The sequence below is a fragment of the Lepidochelys kempii genome, chromosome 27, assembly GCF_965140265.1.
Source record: "Lepidochelys kempii isolate rLepKem1 chromosome 27, rLepKem1.hap2, whole genome shotgun sequence".
Taxonomy (NCBI): Eukaryota; Metazoa; Chordata; order Testudines; family Cheloniidae; genus Lepidochelys; species Lepidochelys kempii.
Window position 1 is genome coordinate 15,552,672 of NC_133282.1, and position 21,916 is coordinate 15,574,587.

The 21,916-nt window shown below is 53.6% G+C and overlaps 1 protein-coding gene across 2 annotated transcripts; it reads right to left on the minus strand.

Moving 5' to 3' along the window:
- Positions 1-9,277: 9,277 nt before the first annotated feature.
- ARL5C (ARF like GTPase 5C) lies at positions 9,278-21,306 on the minus strand. 2 transcript variants are annotated; one of them, XM_073325748.1, is made up of 6 exons: positions 21,201-21,306; positions 18,048-18,108; positions 16,945-17,092; positions 14,735-14,818; positions 13,518-13,660; positions 9,278-11,039 (listed from the first exon to the last, which is right to left on the minus strand). In XM_073325748.1, exons 1-6 carry the CDS (start codon positions 21,244-21,246, stop codon positions 10,991-10,993), a joined length of 531 nt encoding a protein of 176 aa, XP_073181849.1. In that variant the 5' UTR covers positions 21,247-21,306; the 3' UTR covers positions 9,278-10,990. The 2 variants fall into 2 exon arrangements, with proteins under 2 accessions (XP_073181849.1, XP_073181848.1); XM_073325747.1 differs by having other exon boundaries at positions 13,518-13,669.
- Positions 21,307-21,916: the final 610 nt, after the last annotated feature.

The window sequence follows — 21,916 nt, forward strand, 5'->3', positions numbered from 1 at the left end:
TCAATGGACACTCACAAGGGGTGTGTGAGCTTTAAGCAATTAATGACTGTAAAAAGCTTCCCTAGCTGGGTGTTTTAATCCTTAAGGGGACACAGCCACATATATATTAGATATCTCAAAATCAGTTCTTGAGCTGTGTTATTAGAAGCCCTTCAGGTTATTAACCCAGGAGGAATGTCAAAAATAGATCTAAGTTGGGAAATGCTTCCCCCCCTTGTAAAAATTCCTGCAAACACTAATTTTTTGTCCATGCTCATTCAAATTTTTCTTCAAAAATGTTCAGGTTTTCACTGAAAAACCAAAAATGTTAGTGGGGGTGGGGAGAGGAATTTTGTTTTTTTGTTTTGTTTTTTTCCCCAAAGAAACCCTCCCATGCCAAATTTCATTGTAAACTTATTTTCTGTGAAATTTTTCATTTCATCAAAAAAAAACCCCAATTTTTTGTTACAAAAAGAATGTAGACAGAAAATTTTCAGCCAGTAACAGCTCAGGTGTAGCCGGTGTGTTTCACTTTATTTTCTGTTTAAGTTTCACTTCCTGGTTCTCATGCACTAACTCAGCATTGCAGCGTTTAAATCCAAACCGTACAAAACCTCACCCTGTTTTTACGGATTCTTTAAAAAAGAAAACCAAGAAAACATTGCTATTCATGTGAAACTATTTTTTCTACTAAACCTACATCGCTGTTTATAACTTCCTAACAGTGCCTTGGTTAGAAAGAGCCTCATACACAAGTGCTTAAAACAAACCATAAATTCTGGAGTGATTTATACAAACTGTCTCTGTCAGGAGTGGCCTGCTGGCTTTGAGCAGCTCTAACCCATACGCTTAGTACAGAGGTTCTCAAGGACTTAATTATTATTTTGACTATGTAGTATTCTGACTGTGCTAAGAGTGCCAGTAATGGACCAGGTCCATATGATGCTGAGTGCTTGGCAAACACAACAAAACATGGTCCCTCCCGCAAAGAACTCATGTGCTAAATAAATTAATTAACCCTCACAAGCCCCTGGGAGGGAAGAATTATTAACCCCAATTTCAAGGTAGGGAAACTAAGGCCAAGTTCATGCTGCTAGTCTGGGAAGAGAACCCAGGGGTCCCATCTCAGCCTTTCCTCGGCTGCCTTCCAGCGATGGGCCAAGGAGTGTGGCATCTGGATCTAGAAAATCCTTGTCAGCCAGACATCTCTGGGCAAGATTTCCAAAAGTGACTCAAGATTTTAGGTGTCCAGCTTCAAGGGGCCTGGCCTGATTTGCAGGGGCTGGGTGCTTACTGAATATGAGACCCCCTTTAAGGCATCTCCAGTGGGGAGAAAAACTGAATCCGCCTGCCCTCCACTCCCTCCCCAACTCCTTCCCTGAAAAATGATTGGTGGCTTTGGAAAATCGTGAGCTAACCAGGCCTTTTCTCTTCACAGAAGGGTTTGCAATTAGGATGTCCCAACAGGTCAAAAATTAATCTGATTCGGGGTTGACAGGTTGGGTGGGAACTCAGGGGCCTTGCTGAGCCTGAGTCCACACCTTGCCCCTATTTCTCTCACACCTTGAACCAACCCTCCCGCCAGGTCTCAGCACCCCCTAGCGTTGGGACATTTGGAATCCAGGCTGGCTTTGCGATTGCTATGGGAAATGCGGGGATAGGAGCTCAGCTGTGGGGGCTGCTTCCCCACTCAGCCCCGCCCCCGCCTCCTCCGCCAAGGAAGCAACGGGGACACGCCTTTCCCATCTGACCTTGCATCATCTCTCCCCCCAGGCGGCCACACCGTGTAGTCAGGACCGACGCTGCACCCAGGGGCTCTTCTGCGATAAGCACTTCCGGCTGTGCCTTCCCCTGCGCCAGGAGGGGCGGTATTGTCGCCACGACACCCACTGCGCCAGGGGCCTGAGCTGTACGTTTGGCAGGTGCCACAGGCCCGTGCTGGGCGGGCAGGAGGGTAAGGCATGGAGAGGAGCCGCGTTCCGGGCCTGAGTCGCCCTCAGCCCATCCCTGGGCTTCAGGCGTGGCTGGGGTGGAGGAGCGCCTACTGGTCAGAGGCTGAGTACTGGGCCTGCGTGGGCCCCTGGCGTTAAGGCGGAGCAGCCTCCCAGCTGCTGTAATTTACACCTGGCCACTGGGAGACAGAGACGAGCTAAGGGCAGGGTGCTCCAGCCACGCCCCCCCCCCCGCCGCCCCGTGCCTCCCCTAGGAGGCGGGGCAAGGCACAGCTGAGGGGGGGTCCAGCTCCTGCACCCAGAGGAGTGGGGTTTCTGTGGGAGGCTGGTCCAGACTGCAGAGGAGGAGGCCCTTGCACCCACAAGAGGGGAGGGACTGGGTGCTATGCTGGGTGGGAAGGAGAGCAACAAGAGAGACAGGGTGTGGGGTCCCGGAGGGTGGGGGGGAAACAGATGGAGCCCCTTCGTGCCTACCTATCTCCCACCCCCCCACACCCTGTCTGCCTCCAGGTGCCCGCTGCCGCCAGGACAAAGACTGTGGCGTGGCCACCTGCTGCGCTCGCCATCATGGCGAGCTGCTCTGCAAGAAGAGGCTGGCCTTGGACGAGAGCTGCTTTGTGCCCCAGGGAGGCTTGGCCTTCAGCATCAACCAGGTCTGCCCCTGCCAGGAGGGGCTGGTGTGCAGGACCGGGGCTGCTGGCCGAGAGTGAGTGTGGGGAGATGCTCACCGGGTGTGCTCAGGTCCTGGAGGTACTGTGGACATCCTGCCTGGTCCGGGGCAGGACTCTGGGACAAGGAGGAGGATAGGGGCTTTCATGCCATCAGACCTGCCGGGACAGAATACAGCAGGAGGTGCAGGGGCATTAGTGAATGCCTGGCAATGCTGGATGCATTGCCCCTGCTCTTTACTTGAAGGGGATAGTGGGTTATAATGATCAGAGCCGGAGCGTGGGACCCAGGACTCCTAGGTCCGAACCCAGGTTCTGGGAGGAGAGTGTGGTCTAGGGCTTGGGAGCCAGAACTCCATCCTGCTCCCTATGAGGCAATGAGGTCTGATGGTTAGAGTAGGGGAATTTTGCAGGTTTTCTGGGTGCTATTCCACTGACTCCTTGGGCGAGTTCCACCCCCACTTTGGGCCTCAGTTTCTCCATCTTTAAAATGGGGATAAAACCCACCCACCCCCAGCGCATGCTGTGCAATTCCAGTATCGGGCAGAGAAGGGCAGAACAGAAATTCCTGTTCTGAGCCTAGTCACCCTCTGACCCCTGGATCGCTCCCTTCTTGTCCCCTCCAGGAAAGCATTCGAGTACTGGCAGGATAAAAGTAACTGGAGATGCATGAAGCCCTTGCTGTAGAGAGGAGGTGACTGTGCATCCTTCCCTGAGGACAAGAGCTCTGTATTTATTCTCTGTAAATAGCATGTACATAGCCCTGCTCTCAAATAAACATGTATGATCCTTCAGCACTCAGGGGGCTGGCTTTTGTCAGTGGTGGCTCTGAGCCACCAGGTTAAACCACTGAGATATAACATGACCTGATGCTTCGAAGCACTGGCTGTTCCCTGCAATAATGCCCTTGAGTTTTGCACATTGCTGTGTGTGTGTGATTGCTGTATTCTCCCTTTGCGTGTGTGTGCACGAGCACAGCTTTCCTGTACTCTTTGTGTGCGTGTGTCTCTATATTGGGGAGACCTCACACTGCTTCCTATATCGCCCAAGGCAATCAGGGCAGTACTGGAAGCCTGATATTTGATTACCGGCATCGTAGCCTGCAGAATTCAATTTCTCTTTGTGTGGCGATCAGTACAAAGGGATGTTAGTTGCTCCCAGAAAAAAGGATGCAAAGAAAAGAAGGTAGGACCTGCGAGTGAACCAGAGATTTCTTGATCTGCAGTCAAATGCTCTACCACTGGGTTCCACATCTCCCCCATTGCCTTACCGCTTACATTACCTGTTCATAAGGCCAGCTGGCAATAAGTACTATCTCCTTGTTGCCTAGTGACTGTCTGGCGCAGCGTGAGCAGAGGAGATGCAGCGTGTCCGAACAAATAAGTTAGGCCTAGTAGTTATGTTAATCAGGGGAGGGGTAGCTGAAAAGCGGCTCAGTGTTACAAAGATCCAGTAGCCCCATGGCTAACACAGCTGTCCACCACTTCGGCACGTATAGGTAAATGCAGCTCAGAGCAATCTGCAGGCAGGGTTTGATTCTTAGAGAGCCTGCACAGAGAGAAGGCACAGTTTGGAGCATGCCCTAGAGTGAAACCAGGGAATTTTGGTCTTTACCACTTAGTCATGGTTCCAGTGGCTACACAATTCTGTAATTAAAACACAAGGGCCCAGAGCTGCAAAGGTATTTTGGTGAGGTAGATGCCTAAATACCTTTGAGGATCTGAGCCAAGGTGCCTCTTTCATATCCCGGACTCCTAGAGCTGAAGTGCAAAGGACGCATGCAGGTTTAGCTGCCTTCTGTAGGACACCACAGCACCTCCTCAGTACAAAGGGGGGTAGCTCAGCAGTAGGACATATGACTGCAGCTCAAGAGGTTCCTGGTTCAAATCTAAGTGCCCCTTGGATGGGACTTTTTTACCTCTGGAAATCATGCCACTAGTCTAGGGCTGGGCTATGAAAGGGCATCCTGATTCTACCATAATACAAGCATTAAGAAGCCATAGCACATCCCTGGAGGAACTATTTCAGCAGTTCATCGCCTATTGCCTTCACGGGTAGAGATGTGGGTCCCCTTTCAGTTTGATTTCCCCCCCAACTTCAGCTCCCAGCTGTTGGCTTTTTCTCCCTTTCTCTACTAGATTAATAACATTACCAGCCCCAGTGCTCACAATTCTGCAAAAATCAAGAGATTGTATTTAAAAAAGAAAAAAACCAGGCATGATGTTTAAGCCATTGTGGGTTCTTTGGACTGGCCTTCTGGGTTTGCTGGGTCACACGTTCAAGCTTCTCTGAGGAGATGAGTCAGCAGCAGCAGCGAGGGGCTCATGTGTTGTATCTAAAGCTTATTGACTAGAGCAGGTGGGAGCAGACACAGTACACGCATGAGAACACTGAAAGGCGCTCAGGCAGAGGAAGGTTCAGTACAGAAATGAAGTTAAAATGGGAACTGTTGCATTTTTGAGAGTTCACTTAAAGAAAGAATCTAATTGATCCCTTCTGTCCACTTGCTTATTGCAGGCACAATCAAACTCCTTAACTTCCTGCTCTGTGCTGCTTGATGTTTCTGCTAAAACGATGAGCAGTGAAACAGTTAATAGTGTTGAGATTTAAATGACCATCAGTAGGTTCCAGAGTTAACACAACATTGACATTAATGTGAGAGTTCACACCTCTCTAAGCTATTGTCTCAGGCCACATGCAGACTCAAGAAGACAAATGCCCCAGCAATTAAAATCAGGAAGCTTCTCTTTCCAGTCAGGAACATGCTTGTTAAAAAAATATTAAAGTTGGGATTCCAGGCCACGGATCTGTGGCAAGAGGCGGATTCTAGGACAAGTTCAGCAGATGTGGCTAGACAGAATCCTGTGTATATGAGACAGCTCTTACCAGGCACTGGGCACACTGCCTCTCCCATGGCACCAGAGCTTGTTTACCTGTCCTCCCCTTATTAGTGGCTGAGTTGTGTTAATTAACTAATTGCTCACATCAGAGTCACTTCCCCAGCATGTGAGAGCAGGGCATATTCCAGGCCTTAGTGCATGAGACTAGGAGTTCAATTCCAGATCACGTAACATCCAGTACTTAAGTGTAGGGTGACTAGGAGTCAGGACTCCTGGGTTCCATTCCAAGGTCCCCCGGTGACTCTGTGAGTCCTTGGTAAAGTCACTTAGGCCTGGCCCTACTCTGAGTCTAGAGCTCAGCTTCCTAGACAGCAATGCTGACCTTTCCCCCAAAGGCAGGTGGAAGATCCCGGCAATGTTTTTTTAAAGGAAGACCTGAATTTGAGTTAGCTCCTTTAGCCCCACACTCACCTCTGTGCGAGGTGGGGACAATCACCCCCCTCTAGTCCCAGGGCATGTGGGAGGCTTGGCCAGCCAATGTGCAGCAAGTGCTTTGAGATCTGCCAGAGGGAGGGGCAGTGGGTTGCCTGGCTGGAGGTGCCGCATTTGTTGCGGTCGGATCAACACACTGATTATGATCAGCTGCAGCTGCACAGATCCCTCCTCTACAAAGCACCTCCCTGGGCTTCCTGTTTATGTCTCTCTCTGTAATGTCGTTAGGCCCAGCTGCCTCCCTGAGGTCTAGGTACAGCTGTGAGCTCATGGGATTTCCATACTGTCAGAGAGAGACACACGCACAGCTCCTCTCTCACATGGGTGGTAAAATTGCCCCACAAGCCGACTCCGCCCAAAGTCCTGCTGACTCAGCTCCTAGGCCAGCACCGATCAGCTCTGTGTCACCCGCAAGCCTTAGCGCTGAGTGTGCGAGCCCAGCCGCTGGGAGAACGCACCCCACACGGGAACCGTATAACGCCCTCAGGAGTCCGGCTACAGGCCGGTCCGGCTGGCCGCCCGACCGGTGATAGAGCAAAGTGCCCTAGAGACACTCACCCACTCCTGTCACACAAGGGGTCCACATGCCCGAGGCAGAGGGGAACCTGTCCCCCATAGCTCCTGGCTCTTGCACAGAGGGACTGCCCTATGCACCACTCAACTGGCCACAACCAGCAGCTACCGCAAGATAGTCTCCCTCTCCATCGGGGTCTCTGTAGAGAGCAACGCTTGGGGCACATACTTGGCTGGGAAGGGACCCCCCGCAAGCTGCCCTTCCTCCGGAACCCACCTGCCCTCAGCACTTCCCCCTCTAGGTTTCAGACACTACAGCTTTGGGGGAGGAATAAGGTCAGTAGCAGCCCAGGGCTCAACCTCTATTGGCCCCAATGCCATTATGTTTCACTGATGCTCCTCACAGCCAGCGTCGGCCCCCTCTGACTTAGAGCCCCAGGTGCATTCAGAGGCTCCAGTTCATCTCAGGGCCCCAAGGTGCAAGGCCCTTGTACACACAGAGAGAGAGAGAGAGAGAGTCCCCAGCTTCAAAAGTTCAGAGCCTAAATACAGATGAGGATCTGGGCCACCCCGTGTAAATAGCTAAAGAGCGGAAGGAGGAGAAGTAGCACTGTCCCCATGCTATACGCAGGGAAACTGAGGCACGGATGAAGCAATTTGCCGAAATCATGGGGTGAGTCTGGGACAGTGTCCTAACCAGAGAGAGACAATAATGGGCTCAATGGGCCACAAGTCCAACAGGCTCTAGCCATTCCCCTCGCTCTGAGCTCCAGGAAGGACACACTCAGTCACTGGAAAGCCCCATGCTCAGTTTGCAGGGGCAGGCCGGCGGCAAGCACTGAGACATCCCCTTTCGCTGCAAATGGCACAACAAGCCGAGGCTAAAAACAGCCATAGAGCTGTGCTTCCTTTAAGCTGAGGCTTCTGTTTCTTCCTTGACATCAGATCCCTTCGCCGCCGCTTGCCAGGACTCAAGAGTGGGGTTCAGCTCCCCGGCTGGCCAAATTTCTCGCCTGACCTTCTTGGCCTGTGGCACATAATAGCTCAGATGCACCTGGGCTGTAATAGTTTGGGTGCTGGGAGGTGTTGGAGGCTTGTGACGTACAAGGGGGTCAGTCTATGATCCGGCAGTCCCCTGTGGCAAGTCACTTGTTTCCCCATCTGCCCACTGGGGAGAACTGTCTAGCCTTCAGCTGCTACAGGGATATGGGAGGCCAGATAAGTATGCCAGACAGAAATGTCTCTGGGAAACCCTCAGCAAGTTTCTCACTCTGTGAAATGGGGCGAATGTGTCCTCTGTCATGCCAGTTGAGATTGGAAGCTCTTTGCCCCATCTCACTGGCCGTGCAGCACCCAGCAAGGGGCCATGCTCCTGGCTGAGACCTCTAGATTTCACCGCTGTACAAATCAGGTGATTGACCCACTGAATCGCCCGGCAGGAAGAGGCCACAGGGCAAGTGACGACCAGTTATCCAGCAACCTCGACTTGAACCTCTTCTGATCTAAATAAAGCTTTTTATGGCAGCAGGTTCTGCCCCACCGGCTCCCTGTTAACCCTTTCTGAGCTGGACAGTGGACGATGATGCGACTGCAAGGAAGGAAGTGCTAGAAATGGACAACAGAGGCAAGGAATCTTGTCATTGCACTTTACTGCTGCTGACCAGGGTCCCAAAGAGGGCAAAGCCCAGCAGGCCATGAGCGCAATGGGATGGATTTCTGTGGTGCTGATCAAAGGCAATGGGAGAAACTGACAGCTCAGACAAAAACACATTGGTGGACTGTGTCAGCTTTAAGAAGTGATGTTTGCAGGGGCTGTATCTCAGGAACCCCTTGTTCCACCAACCCCAAATTTGGATCACTAATCCTCTCCTGCACCCCCATGAGGCATACTAAATTTTACGGAAATCCAAGCCAGCCTGTGGATTTTGGTGCCCTTTAAAACAATATGGCCTTCACAACCTTAACTACATCAGAGCGGCTGCTCTGCTAGAATGCAGAATTTGGCATGCAAACATCATGGGTTTTCTTCCTTACCAATCACCACTAGCACTAAACATGAATATAATCCTCTTTGGCTCATGCTCTATGCTGGAACCAGGAACAATGATATATGTCTTTCAATGGTGCTTACAGACCCCGGTTGAGATTGGGATGCCCCTGTGCTGAGCGTGGCCCATTAGTAAGACAGGCTCCCGCCCTAGAGAGCTAAATATCAATAAGGCAGGAGACAACTTTCCAAGGGGCCATCCCTAGACTGAAATGAACCCCCCTCCTCCCGCCAGGAAATTAAACTCCCTCACCTTCCACTCGAAGTGCAAGGTGCATTTATTTGACCTGTCCATCTGCAACATAAATACAAAGCAACGTGCGCAGATTTATTATTAAAAGATTTCCAAAATAAAACACTCCACTGCACACTTCTCCCCAGGGGGAGCAGATGAAAGAACAAAACACGTGACAGACATTAGTCAAATTGCTTAACGCACTACTGGAAGGGGCTCCAATGTCATTGTGATGAGCACAATATATAAAGAAAACAAATCAACACATAGGGATCAAGTTGTAGGAAGGAAGGAAGGGGTTTTTTTATACCCATTTCACAGACGGAGGAACTGAGATCCAGGTCCTCAAAGATATTTAGGCACCTAACTCCAACTGAATCCATGGAAGTTAGGTGCCTAAACTCCTTTTAGGATCTGGGCCTAATTGACTTGCCCAGGATCTCACAGGCAGTCTGTGGTAGAGTTAGGAATTAAACCCAAATTTCCTGGATCCCAGCCCAGTGCCTTATCCACAAGGATGGAAAAGCTACTAATAAAAGACAAGACCCTGATTGTGCAAAAAATTAAATAGTGGAGCCTTTAATCAGGTATAAAATACAAGACACAAGTTTTATAAAAAATACAGAACTGGAGAGTCAAAGGGATCATCCCAGAAATCGTAAAAACCCCCATCGGAGCCCAAGGCAGGAAGCTGTAATGAGCTGTCCCACTCCTCAGAGCCCAGCAGGGGGGCCTGTGCAAATGCAAATTCATGGGACAAGTTTAATTAGTTAAAAGCACTTAACTGAAGCAGATTCGTTAAGGGGCTGATCCAGAGCCCAATGGATTCAACGGGCAACTTTCCAGTGGGTTTTGGGGTCACACCAGTTTAGAGCATTGCACCAGAGAACAGTGGAACCCCTGATAGTGACACCCCCCACCCCCAGTCCTTTGTGCTTATCCAGCATCCTTCACATCCAGGGATTCCAGGTCTCTCTACAAAGGCAAGCACTTGCCAAAGGGGGAAACTGAGGTACAGAAGAGTTAAGTCATTCCCCACGAGTCTGCTAAAGCAGAACCCAGGTGGGTCTCCCTGACCATCAGCTTCTGCTGCCTCTGGAGTGAGACTCGATCTTCAGTAGAAACGGGACACAGGCTGGATAGGTCAGACCCAAACATCCCTGAGTCCGGATCCAGGGTTTGGATTTGGTCCCGATGCCAGGTCCCACACAGATCGAGCGGTGCTTGGATCTGGCCCTGCTAGGCCAGGCCCATTAGTGGCTTCTGGTGGAAGAGATGGGAATGAACCATTGTGAAAGGGCAAAGTTTGCTCCCTGGGGTGTGGCTGGGGCAGTTCTTCCCACCCATTCGTATTTCCCCCCCCTCACTGAATCCCTGCCCTCCAACAGCGCTGGAGGAGGGGCCCGAATCCAGATCTGTGTTCTTGCTCCAGGGCCGTGGCAGAAGAGAAATACTCAGGAACAGAGCCACAGAGCCGGCCCTTTCCTGCTTGGGTTAAAAAATATAAAATACAAGATGTTCAAGGCCTTGATCTGACGGACCAAGGGAAAGCACCAATGGCAGGAAACATCCAGTGTGCGCTGGTCAATGCATCGCTGAGCAACCCAGGGATGATTGGAGAGCAAATCCTGGGAAACATTAGCGTCCCCAAGGTTTCGGATCCTTGCCCCAAACACCACCCAAGTTTGGAGAAGAGCATAGGCAGCGCCGCTCAGAGGGGAGCTGGGGTTTAAAGGTCACCCCCCTCCCCTGCCCTCTAGCAAAGTTTATCCCCAGCCCCCGTCTGAAGACCTAAGGCATTTTCTGTTAACTGGATTCCGGAGGGTGAGGTTCTTCCTTTCATAGCTTATCGGTAAATCTGCTGGGAGCTGCACTGGGCCTGCGTGTGCGTAAAATTCCCAGGCACCAGGCTTCTTTGTTCCAGCTTTTACTGAAGTGCCGGCCTGGAGCGAAGAGATTTCTTCCTGTTGGTTTCCCTCTCTGCAGATGTGATCCAGAAGAAAGAGGACCCAGAACCGATTCCCCGCAGAGACACGATCCAGAACGGACCCTCCCACCCAGTAGATATGATCCAGATTCCTCCGGACATGCAATCCAGGAGGGACCAGTTCCCACGCTGACCCGGGTTCTGAAATACACTGTCCGTACAAAATCCCAGCTTCAGCTGCTTTAGAAGGAAAGTCCAGGCTGAAACTCACAGGTATAAAAAAATAAATAAGATGTTTGAGAGCTTTGCACTGTTCCGTCATGTCTGGTCAGATGTGTCAGTTGGCAGCTACTCGAGACTTCATCCACTCCAAGCCAGCTGGCAGGCTGCATGAATGGAGAGAGAACGCGCATTAATAACCACGCTCTGCACGGATACCACCTGCCAGAGGGTTACACAATGGGGAAACTGAGGCCAGCGGCAAGGATGTGATTGGCCTGCACGGCTTAGCAAGAGCTGAGAAGAGAACCCAGGAAACCTGGCTGCCAGCCCCCCTGCTCTAACCACTGGATCCCACTCCCCTTGCAAAGTCAGACACAGAACCCCACTCCCAGCTCTAACTGCTACATGCACTGCTTCCCCAGAGCTGAAAGCAGAACCCACAGATCCTAACCCAACCCCCTCTTGCTCTAACCACTAGATCACGCTGCCTCTGTTTCAATACAATGCAAGCAGCTCCAGCCCCTGGCTCTCCACACAGCAGTCCCCCAAGGACTGTCCAGGATGTCCTATCATTGGCAAAGCAAACAGCAGCAGCCAGTGCCTCTGAACAGGCTCCTCTTTGGGGGAGACACTGGTTCCCAGGTGCTGAGAAGTCCCTGATTATCCCACAGTCACAGCTGAGTCAACCTCCTGCTATGGAAAGGCCTTGAGGAGAACAGAGAAAGGCAGGGCCCCTTTATAGGCTGGGGGGGTGAGACAAGAGGCTAGAGACAAGGTGGATTAAGTTTCATCTGAGCAGTGAGTCATTGGTTAACCCAGCCCCAGCTACTCAGCCTGCAGCTCAGTGAGCACCAGTCACCAGTGCCTGCCCGCCAGGAGGCGACCCAGACAGGCGCACCTGCCCCCGGAGCGTGCGTCTGCGCAAACTGAGCAAACACTTGTCATGCCCCCTGGCGTCTATTCCCAGGGTGTTAACACAAAGCCAGCACAGCTGATGCTGGGAGCATACTGGCTGCGTGAGTCACACTACCTGAGCGCTCCGGGCAGAGAGAAGGCTTTTGCCTTTTGTTTGAGGTGTTCAAAGAGGTTGGAAAAAATAAAGTGACGAACTCCTAGGAGCGGCTCCTACTTTACTGATGGAGAAACTGAGTCAGAGGTAAAGTGCCTCGCACACAGTCACACTCGCTCAGGCACAGAGCGGAGAGAGCACCCAGGAATCCCTCTGTGCTAACCACTACTCCCCTTTCCCTCCCAGACATGGAGATGGAACCCAGGAGTCCTGACTCCCAGCCCTCTACACTAACCACTAGACCCCACTCCCCTCACAACAGATGATCACTGGAGTCCCAGTTCAGTCCCCTGCTCTAACCACTACACCCAGCGCCTCACAGGTAAAAGGGTGCCAGCTGCACACGACAGACACTTAGAGGTGGCCAGAACATTTAGACGCAAGTGGTTGCAGGTCAGGGCTGGGAATGCGTTTGCCCAGGCCGTGAGTGTGGGGACCCTGCCTACGTCTGTGCGGCCAGAATCTCCCTTCCAGTGCCAGCTCTGCTGGGCCCCAGCAACTCTAGTCACTTACAGGAATCACCTGACTTTCTATTGACTTCTTTCCCAAACTCAGTGCTACGGATCTGTGGAGCCAGCAGGACAGCCCGATGCTTGTCGTTGGGTGAGTGCCGGTCAGGCTGTCGGGCCTTTTGGGGGTGCACCAGGCTCGTGTAAATACACACAGGGGGTTGGGATCCATTTGAAGGATAAGAGGACAGAGCGACCCCCGGTAGAGCCAGCGTAGATCATTACATGAGTATCCACAAGCCAAGCACTTCCCCAGCTAATCAGCTGCAAGGTGCCTCCAAACGCCCGGGCCAAGCCAGGGAAGAAGGGAGCCCACAGGAACTGCTGTGCTGTCCGTCTAGCCCAGTCTCCTGCCAGAACTGGAAGCTACAAGAAACCCCCTAGCGAACCATTACAGGAGAAAGCAGCTCATGGCTTGACACAGGAGGGTTCAAGCCCTTAGATAGTCCTATCCAGCCTAACAAGACAGCAGATGTGCTGATTATCTGTATGTCTCCACCTAGAGCTGCTTCTGGGGTTTCTCCCCATGGAAAGTATATTTTCAGCAGCAATTAAATTACCAAAATACTTCAAATTAGAAAAGCCGCCCAGGTGCCTCATGGGAGTTGTAGTTCAAACGCCTCATGCTCCCATTCACTTCTATAGACAAGGTTCCAGGTCAGACTACATCTCCCATGATGCATCACAGGCTCCCCTCTTGCATCATAAGGTTCTGTGGCCATGGTGCAACATGGAAGATGTAGTCTGGCTGGGAGCCTGACCCATAGAGAAGACTGGGGACAGGAAGCAACTAAATGACAGCTCCCATGAGGCACCGGGACAGCATTTCCAAGTCAAAATGTTTTGGCTTTCAGGCGTAAAGCAGACACTTTTCAAAAGTATCCTTTAACCAAAAATCCAATTCTCCACCAAAACCAGTGTAGACAGAAAATTTTCAGCCATACCCCTAACCCTTTGCTAAATGCCATTAAGCTCTGTGCCTCACTTCTGTCTTGTGGGACAGAGATCCACAGGACACTTAAGCACCAAAAGGGGCAGCTTAGTTTACTCTGTGGTGCACTCACCCCTCTCCCGTGAGGGCGCAGCAGCCCTGGATGTGCCATGGGTGGTCCTTGATGGAGCTGAGGGTTAGGAACTTGGAGATCTCAGAGGTAGTCATGGAGTTCTTTACATCCTGCTTGTTGGCAAATATCAAGACTGCCGCATTCTGCAGGTCCTGGGGAGAGAGATCCCACCATTAACCTTCTCCCCACTCCATTCAGATCCCCCCCGACGCAAACATCCCCCAGCCCAATGGTGCTGCTAAGGGGCAGGGAAGCAGTGCAGGTACCAAGGTGGTACCGCTTGGGACAAGAGACATTACACCAGCCTGGGTTCCTAATACAATCGCTGGCTGAGGTTCCTGGCACTGGAGGAACCTCAGCCCCCACCCCCAGCACTGCAATAAAACACCACAGAGGCTCCCAATTTATGAAAAGACCAGGAGATCGGCACACTTGTTAGAGGTGCCGGGCTGGCAACCGTAGGGACCCTGAAGGGCTCTGGTTAACCTGAGCCCTACGCACTGATACTAGAGTGACAAGGGCCAGATGAATCCAGCCACCACAGTGTGGCCAGTGACCATGTGGGCCGGGCACTGGGCTGGGAGTCAGGACACCCGGGTTCTGTTTCCGGCTCTGCCACAGATCTGCTATGTGACACTGTGCGAGTCACTTCCTCTGTTTCCCCTTCCACCCTGTGGCTATTTAGACTGTGACCTCATCTACACAGGGTCTGTCAGCGCCTGGCACAATGGGGTCCTGATCTCAGCTGGGGCCTCTCGGTGCAACTATAATAAACCAGAACACTCCTTAAACCCCATTCTGAATGGATCAACTGCGATGCGGACGCTAGTCAGAACTGGACTGAGTCTTCACAAACTTGTTTCGTGTGACGCTCAGCACCCGAAGGAAGGAGAGGTGCTGCTTTATGAGCCATCAGTCCCTAGGTGGGCAATATGGAGACACTGAGCAGAGTGGCTACCTGCAAAACGAACCCAGGGATTTCTACAGAGCACGGGGGATAACGCAGCTAGGGCTCCATGCTACGGACGGCTGGGGCCTTGTGCCTGAAACAGCTGGGTACCCTGCCGCTAACGCATCAGGCCCTCTTGACAGGGACGGAGCGTCGCGCAGTTCCCAGCAACATCGCTCAGGGATCTGCCTCCAACTCACTAGACAAAAGCGGCTTTACTCTGGACATGAGGCCGTGGCCACGAAGGGGGACGCTGCCGCAAACTCACCTCGTGGGCCAGCATCTTGTACAGCTCCTCTTTCGTCACCGTCAGTCGCTCGCGGTCGGTGCTGTCGATCACCAGGATGACAAACTGGAAGGGGTAAGGGGGGGTGGAAAGAGCAGATGTCGATCAAACACCCCAGTCCCGGGCTAACATCTGAGGCCTGGCTCAAGAGCTGCAGGTGAAGCAGGAGCCAGCTCGGGCCCTTTGGCACAGCACATTATTTATCAGGTGTATTACCGGAACCCTTCGGAGCCCTAGCCATGGAGCCGGACCCTGCTGCGCTAGATGCTGCATAAACACGTTCTCCAGCTGCTATTTTACATCAGAAATTCAGCTCACGTCTAGCCTGAGAAGCTCTGCGGAGGACTGGAGAACTGGCATGACACCAGTGACTCCAAGGAAGTGAAACAATCATTTGACAGGAAGCGTGGCCTTGGGCTGGGACTCGGGAGACTTGGGTTCAATTCCTGCCTCTGCCGCAGATGCCCTGGGTGACCCTGGCCAAGTCGCAACCCCTCTGTGCCTCAGTTTTCCCATCTGTGGAAAATAATTCTTTCTCCCAAGATTGGCCTGTCTGTACATTACAGCTCATTGGCGCAGGAACTGTTCCACTATGTACATGTACAGCGCCTAGCACAATGATGCCCCCAATCATTGGCCCCTCTAGCCCTTACTGGAATACAAATAATTAAGAGCTTCCCTTGGACTAACTTTCCATGGTACCCAGGAATCACACTGATTCCCCGCGGAAGCCATTCATTAATGGCCAAGCCAACATTTGTTCTTTGGCTGTACAGCACCTAGCACACGGGGTCCTAGGTGCTACCGCAGTACAAATAATTCATAGTAATGTCACAGCCAAACTCAATTGGCTCGGGGCTTTGGAGCTGGTGGAAAGTTAACAGCAATCTTGCACTCTTGCTGCTTGGGCAAGACCTGTTCCAAGTCGCGAAACAAAACCCGAACGGCAGCGGGAGAGAAATTCCAGCTCGAGTTATGTCAGGAATGCTGGCCAGGCAGGAAAGACAAAGGACGTGTTTGAACTCAGATCCCTGCCTCTCTCTGCGCTGCCAAAACAGCTGGGGATCTTTGCCAGGGTGCTCTTCCCTCCGGGACAGTATTTTAATCCCATTCAAAACAAGCTGCGACAAAAGGGGAAAACCCACCCTGTTTAGAGAAGCGGCACCCCCCTGGGTCCTTCCCCCCCAAATTCCCACCTGCTTCCTGCCCTAGTGAAAATCTGTTCACTCTCCAAAGCCACCCTCTCCATTCTTAAAGGAGCAGCGCAATATTCAACATCAAGTTACAACGGAAGGGTTCGATCCTGCCACCTTTACTCCCAACAAGGAGCCCCACTAACATCAATGGAAGTGATCGCTCGAGTAAGCATTGCTATGCAGGATCAGGCGCTTAAGCTGGAGTTGCCCGAGTACCCGTGGGGAATTAGGAACGCAAACCCAAGGGGATTTGGTCGCCTATGAAAATCCCATCTGATGCTGCTATACAAGTGTAAGAGTCTGAAATAGCAAAAGAACCTGATCAAATCAGCTTTTCCAGTGGAAATCTAACAGTGCCTGTCTGCGTGAGGCCACTTATCCCTGCTCCCAGCACCTCTTGGAGCAGAGACAGCTGCTGCCGGGTGCCCACAACCGGAGCACATCCCAAAGCAGGGGAATCCCGGACACTGGGCTGTGGTGTGAGGAGGAGGCATGGCAGAGAAAGCAAGGGAGGAGGTCAGCTAGCCTCTTGCTCAGAGGGTAGCACATGGAACTGCTTGGTTATGGATCAAGGACTAGAGTAACAGGGGGACTGCCTGTCAGGACCGAGGTGCACTGGCAGGTCCCCAAGAATACAACAGGAAAGGGGTGGTGTGGGTCGGGATGGCTCTGCATTGGTTGAGTTGCGGGAGGCTACCCTAACACAGAGATAGCAGGGAGCTGCGGGTCAGGATGAAGGGGCATCAGCAGAGCTGCATGCAGGGGTCCCAGCACTGGAATAGCAGGGCGGGCTGTGGGTCGGGGCCGAGGGGCATCTGCGCACTCATCTGGTAGCCATCGTGGCCAATCAGCTTCTCCCTTCCTCTGTAACTACAAGAAATCCACCAGCTTCTCCAATCTGCCAAGCAAACCAAGCCCAGGCGAGCATCACAGGGCCATCGCAGCCAGCCTGGGAGGGGAGCGAGATGGTGCTGCTCCTCCCACCCGGCCCCTTACCTCTGTGTTGGAGTAGTAGGTGTTCCACGTGGACCGCAGTGTCTCCTGCCCCCCGATGTCCCACATCAGGAAGTGAGTCTTCCTCAGGATGATCTCCTCCACGTTGCTGCCGATGGTGGGTGATGTGTGCACCACCTCGTTCATGAGGCTGTGGGAGGCACAGGCCAGGTGTCAGAGCCGCCCCAGCATAACCCAACGCCGGACCCTCCCTTGCCCCCTCGACTGGGGCACACCAGGTGCTTAGCAAGAAGCAAATGAGCATGGAACCAGGATGGCCTTGGGGTTAAGGCCCTGGATGGGGATCCTAGAGACCTGGGTTCAATTCCCTGCTCTGACACAGACGCCTTGGGCAAGTGACTTAGTATCTCTCTACCTCAATTTCCCACATGTAATACTCCCCTCCTCCCACCCTTTGTCATCTACAGTAGAACCTCAGAGTTATGGGAATGGAGGTTGTTTCTAACTCTGAACAAAACGTTATGGTTCTTTCAAAAGTTTACAACTGAACGTTGACTGAATACAGCTTTGAAACGTTACAACGCAGAAGAACAATGCTGCTTTTAGTCACCTTACTGGAAACGGTTTCCTTACCTCCTCAAATCTTTTTTTTTTTTTTGGCATGTGGTAGTTTATGTTTACCTCAGCATTGCACTGTATTTACTGTATTGGGTTTTTTTGGTCTCTGCTGCTGCCTGATTGCGTACTTCTGGTTCCAAATGAGGTATGTGTGGTTGACCGGTCAGTTCGTAACTCTGAGGTTCTACTGTACTTGGATCAGTCTCCTACTATGGGTTTGTACAGCGCCTGGCACAATGGGCCCCTGATCTCAGCTGGGGCCTCTAGGCTTAATAGAAACAACTTCAGACTAGGCTTCTGGCCTCCCCCCGTGGAGCCCCACCCCCCTTGCTGATTTCATGCTAACCCGGTTGCCTTCTGGAATGCGAAGATGGGATTCAGGCATCCTTGTTTTGCTCCGACCATTTGCTGCCTGCTGGGGGAGGCTCTGCAGCAGGGGGGTTGGGCAGGAATACATCATCTCCCCACTCAGCCATCTGGCTGGTGGTTTGACTCTGAATGGGAGATGAAGGGATGGGAATACTCACAACTGGTAGAGGATGGTGGTCTTCCCTGCATTGTCCAGGCCAACAATGATCACCTTGTGCTCTGTAGAACCAAAGAGTCAGGATGAGAAGGACACTAGTAGTCAGGCAGAGAAACCCAGCCAATCCTGCCAACCCGGGGTGTAACCCAGCTTCTTCACCCCGCCAGTTTCCCATCCTCCCGCCCAACACTTGGAAAATCAGATGGCTTTCCATGAGCAGGCTGGTTCTGATCAGGGACAAGCGGAAAGGGGGTGCTGAGCAGCAGCGTTTTAAACACAAGGGGCATAAAAATCCATGAGCCGAGCGGCGCGAGATTCCAAGGCTCCCGTCTATGCTGTGCTGGGATCACCGCAGGGAGCGGATCTGGAACAGCACTGTGGCTAAAGAGGGACTGACAGTTTCCAAAGATCTAGTAGATAGAGCACTGGACTGGGATCCAGCCCTGCCACTGATCTGCTGTGTAGCTTTGGGCCAGTCATGTCTCCGCACCATGCCTCAGTTTCCCTCCCATGTTGTCTTGTATGTTTATACTGTAAGCTCTTTGGGGCAAGGACTCTCTCTTATGCTGTGTCTGCGCAGCACCTAGGACAGTGGAGCATCTAGATGCTATTGCAAGATAAATGTTAACTAGTTTAACGGGAGGGAGGGTGGGTGCTGTGGTTAGAGTCTAGCCTAGGACTTGGAGACCTGGGTTCAATTCCCTGCTCTGCCAACACGCCCCCCTGCCACCGGCCCCCGAGTAAAGCCATTTAGCATTTAGCTTAGAACGGGGACCACAGCGCTGCCTTCCCTCCAGGGGAGTCGGGGGATGAATACAGCTATTGTGGTGATGGGGGCCAGAGAAGGATCATAGACAGCCACGTCTGAGACAGACAGACATTTACAAATCCACTAGGGGTTTTGATCTTTTTTTTTTGAAGCAGAAAAGAAGAAAATCCCAGCCAAGAGGCCAATAAGCCCGACTCCATGGAAACAGAGGGACCATCTGCAATGTAGCAAAGGGAATGCTACGCTTTGGTGCAAATGGAACATCTCCTCCAAACTCCCTCCATCCCATGCTTCACTTTACCCCCGGATCTTGGTGCTCTCCAGAATCCATCCCCAGCCAAAGCAAAACCCCTTGGAAGCAAAGTTCCCCAACACACGTTCCTCCGCTGGAGTTTGAGTGTGTAACCAAGCCTGTGAATTGAGAGTGACGGTTGTGGAGCTGGCAGAGGGGAGGGGGAAAGAGAGAGAGGCAGGACACCTATCCTTGGGCACGAATTGCTCAGTGTATGAAATGTGAGCGTCACAGTAGGGTGACCGTGCAACATCTGGGAACAGCTGTGATGTAAGGGGCACCCAGCCCCTGCATGCAGGAGAGGCGAAGGATCTAGAGCAGGGGTTCTCAACCTGTTCCTTTCCAAGCGGCTTCCCCCCCCCCCAACATGCTAGAAAAACTCCACGGCCCACCTGTGCCACAACTGGTTTTCTGCATACAAAAGTCAGCGTTCGGGGGTAGCAAGCAGGGCAACTGCCCGGGCCCCATGCCACAGGGGCCACAAAGCGAAGTTGCTCAGGCTTTAGCTTCAGCCCCAGGTGGTGGGGGCTGCTTCAGCTTTCTGCCCTGGGCCCCAGCAAATCTAATGCTGGCCCTGCTTGGCAGTCCCCCCCCCGAAACCTGCTCATGGTCCCACCAGGGGCCCCAGACCCCTGGTTGAGAACCACTGATCTAGAGGAGCCAAGGCTTCTGCAAAGATCAGTGGCTCTGAACTGAAACGGCTTCAGTCAGGAAAAATCCTGGCAGGCACATCAATCCCAGAGTAAAAATAATTTCTGTGGGGGGAGGGCATGCGTGCAGCACGGGACTCCAGGGGAAGGGAAGGAAACTGACGGCACAGCCATCTCCCCCTCTGGGCTCCGCTCACAATCAAAAGAAGCTGTTTTCTCTCCAGACCAGACGCCCACACAATGGGCCGCGCTGTTGCATTGTCTGGAAGCCTAGGCCAGAAGTATGGCCGGCCAGAGTTTGGAGCGCCCAGGGAAGCGAGGCTGTTCTCAGTCCCACCCTGGCTGCAGGACAGGGGCAGCCCACAGGGCAGGAAAGTGAGAGCAGCCGGAGCAGTGCAAAGCCAGGGTGGGGAAAGCGGGTCAAATCCCAGCTCCCACAGCAGGGAGGGCGGCGGGGGGGGGGGGGAACGACCTTTACGGGTACTGTTCTGTTCCTGGCAAAGCCCCAAATCTTCCACCTGGGGCCCAGGCCCAGGCCTGCCCCCCCGAGAAGTGTTATGGGGTGATTTCAGATACAACCCGCAGGGTGAAGAGACCCATGTCTAAAATCCCCCAGAAGGCAGCTTTCGGCCCCAGCTCCTCCTTTCTGCCCCAGTGTTAAAAGCAGGCCCCAGAAGGAGGGGAGCCTTTCCCATGGAGGCCAACTGCTGAGCCCCCCAGAGCAGACGGGCTCCCGCCCCCCAGTTCCTTTGTTTTCTCTGGGCTCCTTATTGCAAGAAACTTTCTTCTTCCATCTGTTGTTCAGCTCAGCCCCCTGCCCCACCCACAAGCCCCTTCCCCAGCCCTCTGCCCACCCCCTGCAGTCTCCCCCCCGACCCCTTCCCCCAGCAGGCCCCCAATCTACACCCTCAACTACTCCCACAGCCCCCCCACTTCCCCAGGCCCCTTTCCCAAGCAGCCCCCAACTATGGCCCCCAGCAGCCCGGATCCACACCTAGATCCTCCACCCCTTCCCCCCCACCTACACCCCCAACCCCCTTCCCCCAGCCGCCCCCCAGCCACCCCCCACTTCCCCAGGCCCCTTTCCCAAGCAGCCCCCAACTATGCCCCCCAGCAGCCCGGATCCACACCTAGATCCCCCAACCCCCTTGCCCCCCACCTACACCCCCAACCCCCTTCCCCCAGCCGCCCCCCACCTACACCCCCAACCCCCTTCCCCCAGCCGCCCCCCACCTACACCCCCAACCCCCTTCCCCCAGCCGCCCCCCACCTACACCCCCAATCTCCTTGCCCCAGCCGCCCCCTACTTACACCCCCCAGCCTTCCCAGCCCCCCAGGTGCACGGGGGGGTGGAGGGTCCCAGGCAGGCCCCCTTTGCTGCGCGAATCTGGACCCGGGGGGGTGGGATAATGGGGCGAGAGGGTCGCCCCGCGGGGCCCTTACCCTGGCTGCCGAAGATGCTCATGAGCTTGGCGAACAGCTGCCCCATGGCGCCGCCGCGCCGCGCCGCGAACCCGCCGCCTGCAGCTACTGGCCGGGCTGCGCGCCCGCCCCCGGTTATAGCCTCCGCCCGTGACGTCAGCGCGCCGGCCTGGCCCCGCCCCCTGGGGGGTTTTCCCATGGGGCCGCTGCGCACCGAGTGCCGCGGGGCGGGGGTGATGGTTTTTGATGCTGGTTGCAGAGAGGAAATTCCAGCTAGCCCCATTCCCTCCCTAGCCTGGGGGTCCCAGGCCCATGCCAGCCCCACTCCTTCCCCTTCCCACCCCCAGCCTGGGGGTCCCAGCCCCATGCCAGCCCCACTCGCTTCCCCGTCCACCCCCAGCCTGGGGGTCCCAAGCCCATACTAGCCCCACTTCCTTCCCTTCCCACCCCCAGCCTGGGGGTCCCAGGCCCATACTAGCCCCGCTCCATTCCCACCCCAGCCTGGGGGTCCCAGGCCCATACTAGCCCCGCTCCATTCCCACCCCAGCCTGGGGGTCCCAGGCCTCATTCACAACCAGCCCTTGTGGCAAAGGGGAGACCTTTTGATTGGACCCAGCCCCAAAATTCAAGATCCCACCCACGGATTTTGCCTACCCCTGAGCCGGGAGGGACGTCTCGCTCCGGCTGGAGTTTTTGGCCAATCTCTGATTGCACTGGAAAAGAGAGACTCCCAACTG

Excerpts from the sequence above, each read along its gene's own strand:
- ARL5C (XM_073325747.1), bottom strand. The coding sequence starts at position 21,246 with ATGGGGCAGCTGTTCGCCAAGCTCATGAGCATCTTCGGCAGCCAGG. Across the intron at positions 18,109-21,200 it reads GAGCATCTTCGGCAGCCAGG|AGCACAAGGTGATCATTGTT; the intron begins GTAAGGGCCCCG and ends TTGGTTCTACAG. Across the intron at positions 14,819-16,944 it reads CCTACTACTCCAACACAGAG|TTTGTCATCCTGGTGATCGA; the intron begins GTAAGGGGCCGG and ends TACCCCTTCCAG.